Source organism: Eublepharis macularius, chromosome 8 (genome assembly GCF_028583425.1).
Source record: "Eublepharis macularius isolate TG4126 chromosome 8, MPM_Emac_v1.0, whole genome shotgun sequence".
Taxonomy (NCBI): domain Eukaryota; kingdom Metazoa; phylum Chordata; class Lepidosauria; order Squamata; family Eublepharidae; genus Eublepharis; species Eublepharis macularius.
In genome coordinates, this window is record NC_072797.1 from 131,546,615 (window position 1) to 131,561,800 (window position 15,186).

Sequence of the window (15,186 nt, forward strand, 5' to 3'; positions counted from 1 at the left end):
ATGCAAGAACATTTAAATATCCCTGTTGTAATCAAGGGAATAAAATTTGTTGTTGTGTGCCAGGTTTGTAGACTGAAGTGATAATCAGGAATACCCCTACCCCCAGAACAGTGTGACTCGTATTCTTGGAATCGTTTACCTGATTTCCACAACAGAAATCAGGTCTCTAGAAGTACTGTATGCCATAGGTTCTCCACATAGCCACACATCCACAGATGAACAGAAAGCCAGATATGGACTTCCTGCATTGCCACACATCTGGCTGAAGATATATGCACAGGACTAGTAATGACAACACTAAAGATTGCTTTGTACATGTACAATGGGCTTGTTTTCTCCCTGCATGCTGTCAAAGCATGCTTGTTTTTTCATGCAGCAGAATCTGGTTTTTATGATTATTCAGTGTTACTGTTTTATTAATGTATTTTTATCTGTATGTTGTAATCCACCCTGAGCCCATTTCCAGGGAGGGCAGACTATACATTGAATAAATAATAATAATAATAATCCCTCTTCAATAATATAGCTCAGACTCCCATTTTAACAAGTATCATCTCTTTGAAAAAAAACTCCTAAATAAACCCCTAAAAACCATGTAAAGCTACCTTAAATGGAATGTAGGAAAGTCAATGAGATTTTAGATACACAAAGCACACAAGGAGGAGTGCTGGTACATTTCCATTCATTCATAAGTACCTCAGAAGCCTGCATTCTTGGAACACAACTGACTCAAAGTCCGGGAAATCCTGCCATACATGCTCTGTTTTCCGCCCAAGTCAACAGATCCTACCTCATTTCTTTCCAAAGATTTAAGAAATGTAAGGATGGGTGTAAGCTGTACTGCTGGTAACTGCAGCTACCAAGTTTTGCACACATTTGTATAAACACTGGAGATGAAAAAAGAGAGAGATGAGCTTTAAAGAAAAACAGAGGGCATGCTTTAGGCTGCAGAATGAATCGGATGCTGTGAATGGAGTGATAAAAGTCAGTCTTTTAAAATTTCTCTAGCAGATGACATTAATGACACCAACAAATAGAAAGATGAAGGAGAAAATCCACGCAACCGTCATTTCGCACATTACTCAGCAACAAATTCAGGCAAGTGTACAGCATATTGCCAAGATTAGCACATTCGACCAGGAGCAGGGAAGGCCTCACTTGCCATGAAACTGAGCTTGGGTCAGTTGCTGTCACTCAACTTAGTCTACCTCACAGGACTGTTGTAGTGTAAACGAATGGGTGGAGAACCAGGCACACCACCCCAAGCTCACTCCTGGGAGGAAAGGCCGGAAAAAAATTCACTGGAATACAATAACAACAACCGTTAATACCTCCCAATCAGGGCTCGCTGACAAACATACCTGTATGATACACTTGTTTATCACATTTATTTGTGCCATTTGCAGTCCATCTTTCTCACTGAGACTCAAGGTGGATTACACAGTGTGACATTAGCACATTCAATACCAAGGACATTTCAATAGCAATGCCATAGGGTAAATAAATACAAGTTTACAAAGATACAGCACTAGCAAAAATCCATTATAGAGTTGAAGAAATGCTGAAACAGCACATAAGCAATTCTAGGATTGACTTTAGACCACACAGAACTACCCAGTAGGATCATACTGGAAGCACAGATAGCACATACTTAAAGCAACAGATAAGACGTAAGGCAAACACAATGGTGAAGTCTATGGTCCCTAACTCATAGCAAGAGTCCAGTAGCACCTATAAGACTAACAAAAGGTGTGGTAGGGTATGAGTCACAACTCATGGCTACCCATCTTGGTCCCTAACTCATTAGTGAAGCATCTCTTTGCAAACCCCTTCCTATAACACAGCCCTCCTATCTGAGTAAAAAGCCTTTTAGAATGTTTTATTTTATTTATTTATGTCATTTATAGTCCACCTTTCTCACTAAGACTCAAGTCAGATTACACAGTGTGAAATTAGTACAGTCAATATTAAGGACATTTCAATAGACAATGCCATAGGGTAAATAAACACAATTTTACAAAGACAGAGCATTAGAAAGAATCCAATACAGAGTTGAAGAAATGCTGAAACAGAGCATAAGCAATTCTAGGGCTGACATTAGACCACATGAAGCACAGGTAGCTCATAGGAGCACATATAGATAGTATATAGATAGTATAGAGAGAGCAACAAGATAGTGTATAAGGCAACATAGTGGTGAAGTCTATGGCCCCTAACTCAAATCAAATCAATTACCTTTATTGGCGTTGGAAATAATGATAGTCTACATGGTTCCTAACTCATTAATGAAGCACCTGAGATCCCCTCCCTACAATACAGCCCTCCTATCTGAGTAAAAAGCCTTTTTGAATATTTTATGTATGTATGTATTTATAATCCGCCTTTTTCACTGAGACTCAAAGCAGATTACACAGTGCGAGATTAGCACAGTCAATCTCAAGAGCATTTCCATAAGCAATGCCATAGGGAGGTAAATAAACACAATTCTACAAAGACACAGCATTAGCAAGAATCCAATACAGAGTTGAAGAGACGCTGAAACAGAACATAATTCAGTTTGCCTCGCAATTTAAGACTACAACCCTAAATGATCTCGGAGAGGGTCTCCCCGAGCCCAGCAGCGGCTGACTGGAATAAACACGTACAGAGGCACTGGCCTCAAAAATCACCCCAGGAGCCGAGGCCCAGAGAACCGGGGAAGCACCTCAGGAGGACCCCACCCCATCCCACCCTACCCCCCAACCGGGCGCCTGGGCCGAAGAGGGCCTCGGCCCTTTCTCACTCACCCAGGTGAGCAGGCTCTCCCCCAGCTCGGCCCGCTCGAGGCTCTCCACGTTAAACATGGTGCAGGCCCGGCTCGCTCGCTTTCCTTCTGGGGGTGGCGGCGGCACTGGTAGGCCCGAGGCGCGGCCTGTCAGACGCCCTTTTCCTCCTCACGGCCGTCGCCTCTTTCTTCTGCTTCTTCTTCTTCAACCCAGGCCGGCAGAGCCGGGCCGGGCCGCTTGTGGCGCAGACACGTCACCGGGCCCGCCGGGATCCGCCCGCACCGGTAGGCAACGCGCAGGCGCCCGCCGGCCTGCAAGGCCCGCCTCGGCTAGTCACGCCGCGGGGGAATGGGGCGGGACGGAGGGCTGAGTGGCTGGGCCCGCCGCGGCCGCGTGAGGCCTTGTTGGGCGCGCTCGACACGGACTGAGGTACTGAGGCGCCGGGCGGTCGCGCGAGCCCTCTCCCCCTTCCCGCTTTCCATGCCCGCTCGCTGGCTCAGGCGAGCCCCCTCAGCGTCGGGCCCAGCGCCGCTTTCCCCTCACGCGGAAGCCCCGCCGGGAACATTTGCGCGCATTTTATCGACAACCCCTTGGCTGCTCTTCGGGTCCCCCATTCTCAGCCTCCTGGCCGGGATAGCCCAGGAGCGCCTCATCTCGTCAGACTTCAGCAGCTAAGCAGGGTCGGCCTTGGTTAGTAATGGGATGGGAGACCTCTAACAGCGAAGACCAGGGCTGCAGAGGCAGGCAATGGCAAACCCCCTCTGTTATCCTCTTGCCTTGAAAACCCCACCAGGGGTCGCCATAAGTCAGCTATGACTCGAGGGCACTCCCCACCACCACCCTGCCGTCTTGCAGCGACTCCTCCGTGGGTTTTTTGCTGGTCTCTCGTCTCCCCTCGTAGTCCTTCTTCCAGTCTCCAGGAAAGCCAGGCTGCAAATATTAAAATGTAAAGGTGCTTTAGGATGCCCACATTTCCCCCTTTACAACATCCGGCCCCAAGATGAAAGATCCTTAAGATTTTCTTAATTCCTCCTTTTTTTTTTTTAAACGTCTAGCCTGGTCGTTGAAGAGTTCTCCAAAGTTTGCACGCAGTCGGTGCAATCCTAGGTAGGGTTGAAAAGATGAAATCCTGCTCTCAAGTCATTGTTGACTTGTGATGACCTTTGGTGGGGTTTTCATGGCAAGAGATTAACAGAGGTGGTTTGCCATTGCCTGCCTCTGTAACCCTGGTCTTTGCTAGAGGTCTCCTATCCAATTACTAACCAAGGCTGACCCTGCTTAGCTTCTGAGATCACTTCACTTGGGCTATCCAGGTCAGTGCAAAAAGTTGGGGGTGGAGAGTGCCATCAAGTCATAGATGACTTATGGGGACACCTGGAAGGGTTTTCAAAGTAAGAGACTAACAGATCTGGTTTGCCATTGCCTGCCTCTGCAGCCCTGGTCTTCTCTGGAAGTCTCCCATCCAATTACTAACCAAGGTCGACCCTGCTTAGTTTCTGAGAGCTGACGAAATCAGACTCACCTAGGGTTACACTCTTCTAAATTCATCTAAGTCAATGGGTTTGGAAGGGTGTAATTCTGTTTTAGGGTTGCCCCGTGTTATTTTTTGGCTGAGTATTGCATGGCATTGGTTCAATGATATTAATTTACTCAGTGGTAAGGTTTATGTTTCCACAGTGTGGGCAGTACTGATAGAAAAGAAGTACTTTGTTACTGGAGTAAACTATTGTTTAAATAGGTAACTGTAAACAGATCATGAGGGTTGTTTCCCTTTGTAGGGAAAGATTGCATGAAAGTGAACCTCGCCTGTGCGATTCTGACACCTTGGAATGTGTGTGGTCTTTTTCACAGCGGATTGTATGATAGCTGCTGTTTTCAAAGGTGTCCTAACTTTCCTCTGAGGCAGGAGCCTCACCTGTCTGTTTCAGGTGGGTAGCCATGTTTGGCCTACAGTAGAACAGCAAGAGTTGAGTCCAGTTGCACCTTAGGGACCAACAAGATTTTCAGAGGCAAAGCTCTCAAAATCTTATATCCTGAAGAAGAGAGCATTGATTCTTGAAAAATTATACCCTAAAAATCTTGATCATCTTTGGATTCAATCTTGCTGTCAATGTTTGTATTTATTATAAGCATCTCAGGATGCTGGGTCCTGAGCGTATTAATTTATTTTTACTTACTCACTTATTTAGATATTTATTTCCCACTCCCCCCCCGCCCCCCGCCGGGCATTATCCTGAAGTGGCTTTCAACATTATTCTCTTTTCATTTTATCCCCTGTATGCTAAGGTATAGTCTAAGAATATGAGACTGGCCCAAGGTCCCTCAGTGAGTTTCAGGGGCAGAATGGTGGCTTAAACTTGGGTCTCCCAGATCCTACTGTGACTAATCCCTGCACTGGCACCCCAAACATGCCATAAAAACCAAGTTCTGGGAGACCCAGATTCGAATCCCCACTGTGCCATGGAAGCTTGCTCGGTAACCTTGGGCCAGTCCCACACTCTCAGCCTAATCTACCTCGCAGGGTTTTTGTGAGGATAAAATTGAGAAGATGAGAATTATGTAAGCCACTTCGGTTTGCTATTGAGGAGAAAAGTGAGGAATAGATGAAGTATATAAATACATATATACATAACATAAAATCATATGTACAAAATTACACTGTTACATTTTAATCTGGAACAGCTCTTCCTTCAGAATTGTAGTTCTCTAACATGAACCATACTTCCTATTTCTTGCAAAGGCCTTCATTGGAAAAAATAGAAAATTCCACTTTCTCGCTGTCCTAATTTTGAGCACAGTGGGGAATATTTATTAAAATGTGCTTTTATTGTACACTAGGAACTACATTAGCAAACAGCTAATATGCAAGATACAACCCTAGAAGAAGTGTTTGAGCTGTAAATTTAATGCATCCTGTAACTGAGGTCATATTAGATAACTCTTAAGGTTTCTTCCAGGTTATAGTACTTTCTTATTACAAACCCATTGTGAATGTTGCAGTTTTAACATTATCTACCTAAGACATGTTTGTTGCCCAGTACATTTATTTTTCATTATAAATGTGCCAAAATGTATTTTCTTAGTAAAAAATAACAGTACAAGAGAGTATGTGTGGTGTTATATGTTGCTACCCCTATATAAAAAAAAGAGATCAAAAGAGAGATTCCCTTGGACTTCATACTTAAAATGTATAAGGCCTGATCTAAGCATGGCACTGAGTGTGCAATAGAAACATACCCATACAGCATTTGAAAGGCCTGGCACCTTATTTAACCCAGGCCCTCTGGCACTGTATGTGCAGGGTTAGCCAGCATGCCAGTGTGGTATCTATTCAAGCCATGGGATATTGATGTTGCATATATAACCAGATGACCCAGACTGGAACATCACACAGATTTTTCTTAGCAGTGTCACATCATGTTTTAATTAGACCTTAGTTAAGCATGTGCAGCTCTGGGCGGTAACAACACCAGGTAAGATATGAAGAACAGAAATATGCTTTTACTTCTTAAAAATGTTAAATATTATTAACGAATCTAGACTATTCTTAGCTTTTAAATGCTTTTAATCTTTTAAACCTGGGAAAGGATAATTCTGGGTGTTTACTGGCGTACCCTACTGAACTTTATTTGTGAAGGAGAATGTGAGGGAGACTGAACAAACCTTACTGTTGCAGTAGATGAAGAAGAGAAAACAAATTGGGTTGCTACCTTTTTCAAAGAGAGAAAGAGAATTCATTACGAGCATGGGAACAATTGCTGCTTTTCACTTTCTCTGATAAAAGTGGTGGTGGCACTTCCTTCCTTCTTGAATTTTAACTCTGTCTTCTTGGGTGTTTGCTACTCCTCCCAATTTAGTATCATCAGCAAATTTAATGAGTAGCCCATTTACCTCTTCATCCAGATCATTGATAAAAATGTTGAAAAATATTGGACCCAAAACCGAGCCCTGCGGCACCTCACTGAACACCTCCCTCCAATCTGATGAAATGCCATTGACCACCACTGTGGGTGCTGTCCTCTAACTAGTTCTCTATCCACCAAACTGTCCTATAGTCCAGTCCGCAGTCTTCCAGTTTACCCATTAGAATGTCATGGGGAACCTAATCAAAAGCTTTACAGAAATCCAGGTAAATCACGTCGACAGAGTTCCCACGATCCAGTAAGCTCATCACGCAATCAAAGAAGGAAACCAGGTTGGTCTGACAACATCTGTTGGGGACAAAACCATGTTGATTCCCTGGATCACTGAGCGGTCCTTCAGATGCTTACAGATTGATCCCTTTAAAGTCTGCTCTAATACCTTCCCAGCAAGAGAAGTCAGACCGACTGGCCTATAGTTTCCCGGGTCATCCTTCTTCTCTTTCTTGAAGATTGGGATCACATTCGCTCTTCTCCAATCTTGTGGCACATCCCCAGTCCTCCAGGAGGCCTTCAAGATGATGGACAGAGGCTCTGCTAGTTGTCTAGAAAGTTCTTTGAGCACTCTTGGGTGCACCCCATCCGGCCCAGGGGATTTGTATTCACCCAGTGCAGCCAGGTGCCTCTCCACAACCTCTCTGTCAATGTCAACATCATCGCCTTCCAAGTATATTCCAAGAGTACCCTGAGCAGAATTTCGGGGTTCACAGGGAGAAAGACAAAAAAAAACCCTTTACCTTTTAGCAGCAGCTCACCACGCGCTCTCCACTCCTTGCCTCAGCCCAGCTGTCTCAGCTCAGCCTCTGCCAAGGAGGAGCCTCTTGTTTCAAAGGGTCACTTCCTGCCAAGCACTGCAGAGCTCAGCACAGTAGGGGGTGGGGCTTGTAATCAACAGCACCTCTGGTGAGGAGGAGCCTAATTCAGGGCTCACTCAGTAGAGGGTGGGGCCAGCGGTTAGCCCCAGGCAAAACAGACACTCTCCAATTAGTAACAATCCCCCTCTGCAATCAGCTCCAACTCAGGCAAAAAAGATAAACAGAAACACTCCAACTGGCACCACTTCACAGCAGGCTCGACACACTCACACACCCCCAAACACTGTCCTCCCACACAGCAACCTCAGCAAATTCCCCCAGCAGTTAAGGAAGGCAACAGAAAAAGACTCGCCACTCCAGCAGCTTCCTTTCCCGCTCCTTCTCAGAGCCCAGATGGCTGTGAAGTACCTCTGGTGAGGAGGAGCCTCATCAGAGGTGAGGTTGCAGGTGATCACCCACCACCAGCAGGTAGAACCGCAGCATGTGCCCTCCAGGTAGGTGCACCGACATCACTTCCAGAAATGATGTCACTGTGCCCGCTGATGTGAGCCCTCCCATGAGATGTGGAGATAGGAATTTCAAACAGCATTTACATCCATTTATGAACTGTCAACTGCACCCCTTTCAAACTATTTCTGTATTTTTCTGGTGCAGGAAGTGGCCACCCTTAGGGCCGCCAGAGCTTTTGCATTTTTTTAAAAAAAAACTATACTAGAATATCATTGATATTGATATTTTTGTAATGATAAGTTTAGTGGATTCTCTGAATTCCTAGCTTTCGTTTTTTAAAAAAAACAATAAGTTTTAAGCCCCTTTCCTCACCGAGATATAAGGGAAAAGGCATATATCCACCAGGGAAAGGGCTAGAGCCTTACTTTTTAAATGAAAGCTGGGGATTTAGAGAACCTTCTAAACCTGTTGTGGCATTCTGCCCCCTTGATGAGACCTATGTTATACTGCCTCCCTACGTTTCTTACAGGGCAATCCTAAGAACAATTTTCTGGGAGTTATTGGAGAAGCGACAGCCTGCTAAGACTAAATACTGCCGGAAAAGTACTTTAGTCCACTTGTACCCTAGGGGGAGCTGTGGAGCATTCTCTAGGATTTATTGAATGTTTTTTCTTGCAGTTCATCCTGCCTCTTGTTGTTTTCTCTCTGCTGTATGATAGTATGTGTTCGTGCTTGTGCTCTGAAGGCCTCTCTGTTGCATTAATAGCCTGCAGTCAATTATTGTCTTTTGCAAATTCCAAAGGGTCGATTGGATTATTTCCAGAACTCTGCCAACAGAAGTAAGGCCTATGGAATAAAATGAGACTTACTTCTGAGTAGACTTGCTTAGCATGGCTCTTTTAGTGTTCCCATAGATTTTTGCTGCCACCAAAGGTTCTCTACGTAGTTCCCTCTCAGTTTGCGGGCTTAGTAAATGGTAGAATGACCAAATGGTTAGCATATGGGAGTGGCCTGGGTTTTTTTTTCAGCAGGAACGCGGTGGAACTGAGTTCCAGAACCTCTTGAAAATGGTCACATGGCTGGTGGCCCCGCCCCCTGATCTCCAGACAGAGGGGAGTTGAGAATCGAAACTCCCCTGTCTGGAGATCAGGGGGGCGGGGCCACCAGCCATGTGACCATTTTCTCCTAGGGCAACCCACTGAGTTCCACCACCTCTTTTCCCCTTAAATGCATGTTGACTAAAGACTGCAGTTCACTGCAGAATGCAGCCCGCCCCCGCTCAGGCACAGCTACCATCCAGTCACTGCACACTTTGTTCACTCATCCAGTTCCCCCCCCTTTCTTCTGAGGCTTGCATTTTTAACCACAGTAAACATACCTTCAAAACCCCACATGACTTAACTGAAATGATACACACAAAAATATTTACATGGCAAAAGATCACAGCTATCATTACATAGCGTGTTGATACAATCATATTCTGGTGCTGGAAAAAAGGGGGTTGTATATGCATGCACATATTGATATAAGAGTTGAATTGTTTAAAAAAAATCAAAAACAAAACCACTTGTCTTCAGGGCAGGAAGGATGTGGTTTGATGACAACAGATCAACCATCAAAAAATGAAAGGTGGGTAGGAGTGGGCAGACAAAACCAAAAGAAACATTACACACAAGGGAAAAAAGACAACTAAAAATCAGCTTTCAGAAAAAGATTGGGGGGGAAATTGTTCCAAAAGAACCAGAAAAAACTTGTGGAGAAAAATAATGACGCTAAAACTAAAGGCACAAAAATGCTTAAGGAAATCAGGGAATAAACCCAAAGAAGTATGGGGCCACAACAGATGAAAAAAAACCCCATGCAGAAAAGTAAGTAACTAGCATGGGTGCATGTGGGGACGTAACCTAAGGAAAGGCTTTGTGGGCCAATAATCCTATGGATTGTTTTGCAAGATGGCCCATTTAATTCAAATGTTTAAGGTGGATGTATGTAAAGATTTATATATCAGTCTGTACTGGAACTTGGTTAGTGATTGGTTAGTGGAAGTGTACAGGTATTTTTGATGCTCTCTGTTATTTGTTTATTGTGCAGAATTTTTGGATTGGCAATACAAAAACCAGTAAAATTCAGCAATTCAAATCAAGGACCAACAGGTATTCAAGCTAATAACAGAAAATGGGAGCTTCTATAGTCAAAGAACAAAATTCTTGCAGGATCATACTTCATTTCACATGAAGAGTAGAGGCTATTAATATAAATGTTATTTAATATATGAGATGAGTAAAATTAATATGGTTACTGTAAGAGGAAATGCTACAGATTATTGGCAAATAAATAATTGCAATGAAATTTATGTAACTTGCCTTCAGGTTGATGCAATTAGGATTTTATTTTATTTTAGTGTGGCTGGCCAGTCACAAATATTTCTTCTATTCTAATGGACACTGGGGGATTTGAATCATTTCTGAACCATGTTATGTGGCTGAATTCCAGTTTTGCCTCATGAGAAACATTTAACAAGGTCTTTACAGTCTCTCTTACTAGCTGTGTATTCAAAAGCCCAATGAGATAATCATGTTCTTTTGTGACTTTAACATTCGTGCTTTTAAAAAAATGAGTTTGCAAGAATAAAAGCCTCTGTTGTGACACAAATGCAGCTGTAAATGGGACTTGTTCTCAGTAAAGAGAGGGTAGAGAGAGCTTCAGCTTTTTGTCTTAGGGCTGGTTAATAGAATTTTTCAAGGCTAATTTTGTTTACCAAAGGCAAAGAAATATCTCCCCTCACCCTATGTTATCATAATTCTCTATGAATGTAAAATTTAAAACAAATGCTATAGTGAGGAATGGATCGAGAAGAAGCCTGAAAATAGTCCTTTCTTTTAAAGCACTGCTTGGAAGTGTTGAAACTATGGCCTGCGAAGCATTTGCTGTGGCTCCGAAGAGAAGTGGCTGGTGACATGGTGCTAAGTCTGCTAATTTCCAGCTAAGGTAAATAGAAGTTGTTAATGTTACCTCTTGTCGTTACACTAACCAAAGGATTTCCCCAGGGCTTTTTTTCTGGGAAAAGAGGTGGTGGAACTCAGTGGGTTGCCCTCGGAGAAAATGGTCACATGGCTGGTGGCCCCGCCCCCTGATCTCCAGACATAGGGGAGTTGAGATTGCCCTCCGTGCCGCCGAGCGGCACAGAGGGCAATCTCAACTCCCCTCTGTCTGGAGATCAGGGGGCGGGGCCACCAGCCATGTGACCATTTTCAAGAGGTTCCGGAACTCCGTTCCCCCTGAAAAAAAGCCCTGGATTTCCCCATTTGGCAGTTTCATAGTTAATATTCACATCCTTATTAACACTTAATTCATCAGATCAAGGAGGCTGTCAAAGTAAGTTTCTCTGTATGAACTGGCTCTTCATTCTAAAACTCAGTTGGCTGTAACAATGGTTTATTTTCTTAAAACCAGATTGAACATTACATCCAAATAGCAGTACTGAGTCTAATCTTCAGACATAAACCTAGTTTGAGAAACCCAGTTTGTAAGCAGATTCTTTCTGCATCCAGACTTGAGAGTTGTACGACAGAGTTGTGAAAGATAAAGGGACTTAATAGATTAGCATCTCAAAAGCTACTCAATACATTTCTCCACGAGTCAGGTTAGGATTCCCCCTACCTGACTTGCTTTCCACACAGCAGCTGAGGGAAACTTATTTCCCTAAATGCCGTAAGGGTCAATTTGGATCAGAACTACAGTGCAGGAGAAAGGGCTTCAGTACCTCCCCAAACTTTTCCTGATCTGAAATAGCACTGTTGGTGGTGTTTGCCCTTTGGATTAACAGCCCCCCCCCCCAAAAAAAACCATTTTGGATTGGGGAAACCATGCACTGAGGAGGAGGAGCTGAAGCCATCTTCTCAGGAGCTGTTATCCCAACCTGCATTGTGCCCTGTGATGCTTAGAGAAATAAGTTCCCCACAGCTGCCCTGTGGTTATGGCAAAGATGAGTTGGGTCAAGGGAAACTTGACTTGACTCAAGGAGAAATGTATCATTTACTTCCTGTCGAGGATGGGGAATAATGTAGCAGCTGGGGCAAAGTCAGTTTGCTTGTGTATTTGCATTATAGTATCTTGGTTAAGAAGATAGAATTTGATTAAAATCTAACCTTGAAATGGCTGAATTTGGTCTAACAAACAATGATACTAACAAACTTGTCAGGGCTCACCGCGGGTGCCGCTGGGTGTGGCGCCAGCATGCCTGGCTCTGACTTCAGGCGGGTGTCAGGGACACTGCAGGACCCTGCTCTGTGGGAGGAGAGGCGGTATACCTCACCCTGGCTCCCTCTCAGTCCACTTGCTGGCCCGCTCAACCTGACCCCATCACCACTCTTATTCTTCTCCATCTCCTCCTTCGCCAACTTTCCTCCTCGCCTCCCTCTGCCAGGTCCACACCTGGGCAGAGCTGCACCGGTTGGACTGCTGCCTGTTGAGTGCCCTTGGGTGTTGGCTCCCAGGTCTGGGACATTGCTATGCCGGGGGCCTTAGTGCTGCATCTGGGCTGCCTGTAATTAGCCTTGCCCCACCCCAGTTGGGTACAGCTGCTTTGGCTGCCTTAGTGCCTGTCCAGGGCTTCTGTGAGGCCTCCTGTAGGCTTGGTGCAGGCCTCTGGACAACAGCCAGAGAGGGGGTAGACCTCACCCTCTCATCTGCTTCTCCGCCTTGCCTGCCTCCTGTCTCCTCTACAACTCATACTGAATCCCTCCTTCTGCTCCTAACTCCACCACACTCCTACACAACAAACAACCCACCCCACCCTATGGGTAGACTTCCCTTATATCCCTTCATCCATTCCAGGCTCCACCTGCCAGCCACGCCCCCAACACCCTAGCCATGACCTGGGCTATCCTAGACAGGCACACCTGTAGTTGCTTTGCTGGCTGCCTTTACTTTCTCTGCTAAGAGGTTCAGGCAGCTCCACCTGTGGCTGCTTTACCTTCAGCCTTGCTTGGTTCTGGCTGATTCCTTCTAGCCTGCCTGCAGGCTGGGGCGTGGCCCTGTGCTGCCCTTCCTCTACTGCAGGTAAGGCTGCTGACTGTCTTGTTGCTAGCTAGCTGTCCCTGCTTCCTGGGATTTCTCCCTCTGGTCTGATCGCCTCCCAGTTGCCCTCACTCTCCCTGCCTGCGCTCCCAGCCTCCCAGTGGAGGGTGGGGCTATCTGGCTTCCACCTGCCCCATCTAGCCCTCTGAGGCTTAGGTGCTTCTTTACCTCCCTGTTGCTGGCAAGTTTGGGACCTGGTCTGTTGGGGCGGCAGAGGAGCTGCCTACCAGCTGTCCCCCACCTGTTCCTCTTGACAAGTCTGGGGGCTGAGCATCAGACCCCGGACACAACTTTATTTAACAAGTTCCTCCCTGAGACTTTTTAACACAGCTTATAGGGTTCTTTCACATAACTGGTATTTGCCCTGACCGAATGTGCTTATTGGTAGTGTTGTTATTATTATTGCTTTATAATACTTCATTTATCCTCACAATCATCTTGTGGTCCTGGCTGTAGTCATTTCCCCAGTACCACTCCTAGGCCCAAGTACAATGCTCTACCTGTAGGACCATCTACCTTCAATGGTATGGTGTTATTTCCTTCTGAATAACCAATATGAAGCTTACCATTCACTCATTTAAATATTGCTCTGTGAAACAGATACACAGTGGAGTTCCTTGCATCTCTTAATAATAATAGTGACATAATAATATTTGATTTATATACCACCCTTCAAGACAACAATGCCCACTCAGAGCAGTTTACAAAGTGTGTTATTATTATCCCTCCAACAATCACCCTGTGAGGTGGGTGAGGCTGAGGGAGCTCCAGAGAGCTGTGAATGACCCAAGGTCACCCAGCTGGCTACAAGTGGAGGCACTACACCAAACTGGCTGAACCACTACACCAAACTGGCTCTCTTCTTGACTTTGTGACTTCACAGTACAGTTCAAAGACGAGCCACACCTTTCAAAGTCTGCTGAAGTCTTAGAAGGGTGCGCCTGTGCTTATGATTGCACTAACACTGTATCAAAACGCATGGTGCAGTTTGACTTTAAAGTCAGAAGGTCCCTTGAAAGCTAATTTTTGTTGTTGTTTATCCTTTTACTTCTAGATTTTGCATGAATATTTTCTGTGTGCATGCATAAATTGGTAATCATGTGTTTCTTGGGTTCTAGCTCTGGAATGGCCAATCAAGAAGTAGAAGTCCAAATAGACGATGATTCAATGATAGAAGGAATAAGTGATCAGGTACTGCTGGCAATTGTACTCAGTATCACATTCCTTGTTGCGCTGGCATATATGCTTTTAAGGTGAGATGTTTGTTAGAATCACTGAAAATACTGTGCGATGTGTCAAATACGTGCTTTTAAAACACAGAACTGAATCATTGTGTGTGCTGCAACACGGTGTTACTGGAGATGACATTCGGAGTAGATGTGTTTGAGAATCTGTATGGTGCAATGGGTAGACCGACACGGGGAGGCCTGGATCCAAATGTGGGATCCGCTTCAGAGTACACTGACCCGCAGTCCTCAACAGAGTTATGCCCATCTAAGCCCATTGATTTCCATGATTTTAGGAAAGTGTCTCTCTGCTCAGGGTTGCACTGTGCATAACTGTTGGCAGAAATCGGTGTAACCAGTCACAGAAATTGATCATATCAATGTGCACTTCAAGTAGGCAGTTCAGAAAATTAGCAGACATGATACAATGACTGTATTTCCTCCATCTCTTCTTTGTTCCTGTCTGTGTAAAAATTCAAGTTAAAGATAGCCCATCTCCACAATAGCACTGTTTATATGGTCAGTCAGAAAAACTCAGTTCTTTGCTGGGGATATGTGCATCAAGATAAAGAACAAATAATTGGGTTGTTACTGTACTGTTAGTGATTGCTTTTTAGTTTAGCTGTTGGTGTGCATGAAGAAAAAACTTGGAATTATTTATTTTTTAAGATCTTCTATTTATTCTGCAGCCCCCAACATTTATTTATTGTAATAGTATTTATGAAATCACTTCTATTTACTTTTAAATGGTTGTAAAACGTGCACTTAAATTTTGCGGTAAATGTACTGGCTAAGTGCTGTAATAAAGAATACTACTACTACTTCTATTTACTAGCTGCCTTTGAGGTGACGTTTTTCTCCGTCACTTAAGCCAAGTGACAAATCACTGCATAATTCACTATAATCACACATTTAATTGGAATGCTTTAGA

At 44.5% G+C, this 15,186-nt stretch overlaps 2 protein-coding genes across 6 annotated transcripts in view; one reads left to right on the forward strand and one right to left on the reverse strand.

Moving 5' to 3' along the window:
* Window positions 1–3,006, reverse strand: part of HOOK3 (hook microtubule tethering protein 3) — an 88,293-nt gene extending 85,287 nt beyond the window's left edge. Inside the window, exon 1 of the mRNA XM_054986196.1 lies at window positions 2,787–3,006. Coding sequence (XP_054842171.1) covers window positions 2,787–2,843 — 57 coding nt within the window. The 5' untranslated portion in view covers window positions 2,844–3,006. The remainder of the gene's footprint in view (window positions 1–2,786) is intronic.
* A 133-nt stretch (window positions 3,007–3,139) lies between these two features.
* The window catches only part of RNF170 (ring finger protein 170), a 28,763-nt gene continuing 16,716 nt past the window's right edge, over window positions 3,140–15,186 (forward strand). For 2 of the 5 annotated variants that reach the window (XM_054987374.1, XM_054987377.1), the window contains exons 1-4: window positions 3,174–3,194; window positions 4,617–4,693; window positions 10,836–10,938; window positions 14,148–14,282. In XM_054987374.1, coding sequence (XP_054843349.1) covers window positions 14,155–14,282 — 128 coding nt within the window. In that variant the 5' untranslated portion in view covers window positions 3,174–3,194; window positions 4,617–4,693; window positions 10,836–10,938; window positions 14,148–14,154. Of the gene's footprint in view, window positions 3,195–4,543; window positions 4,694–10,835; window positions 10,939–14,147; window positions 14,283–15,186 lie in introns of those variants that run through there. The other 3 variants (XM_054987376.1, XM_054987375.1, XM_054987378.1) reach the window with 3 other exon arrangements.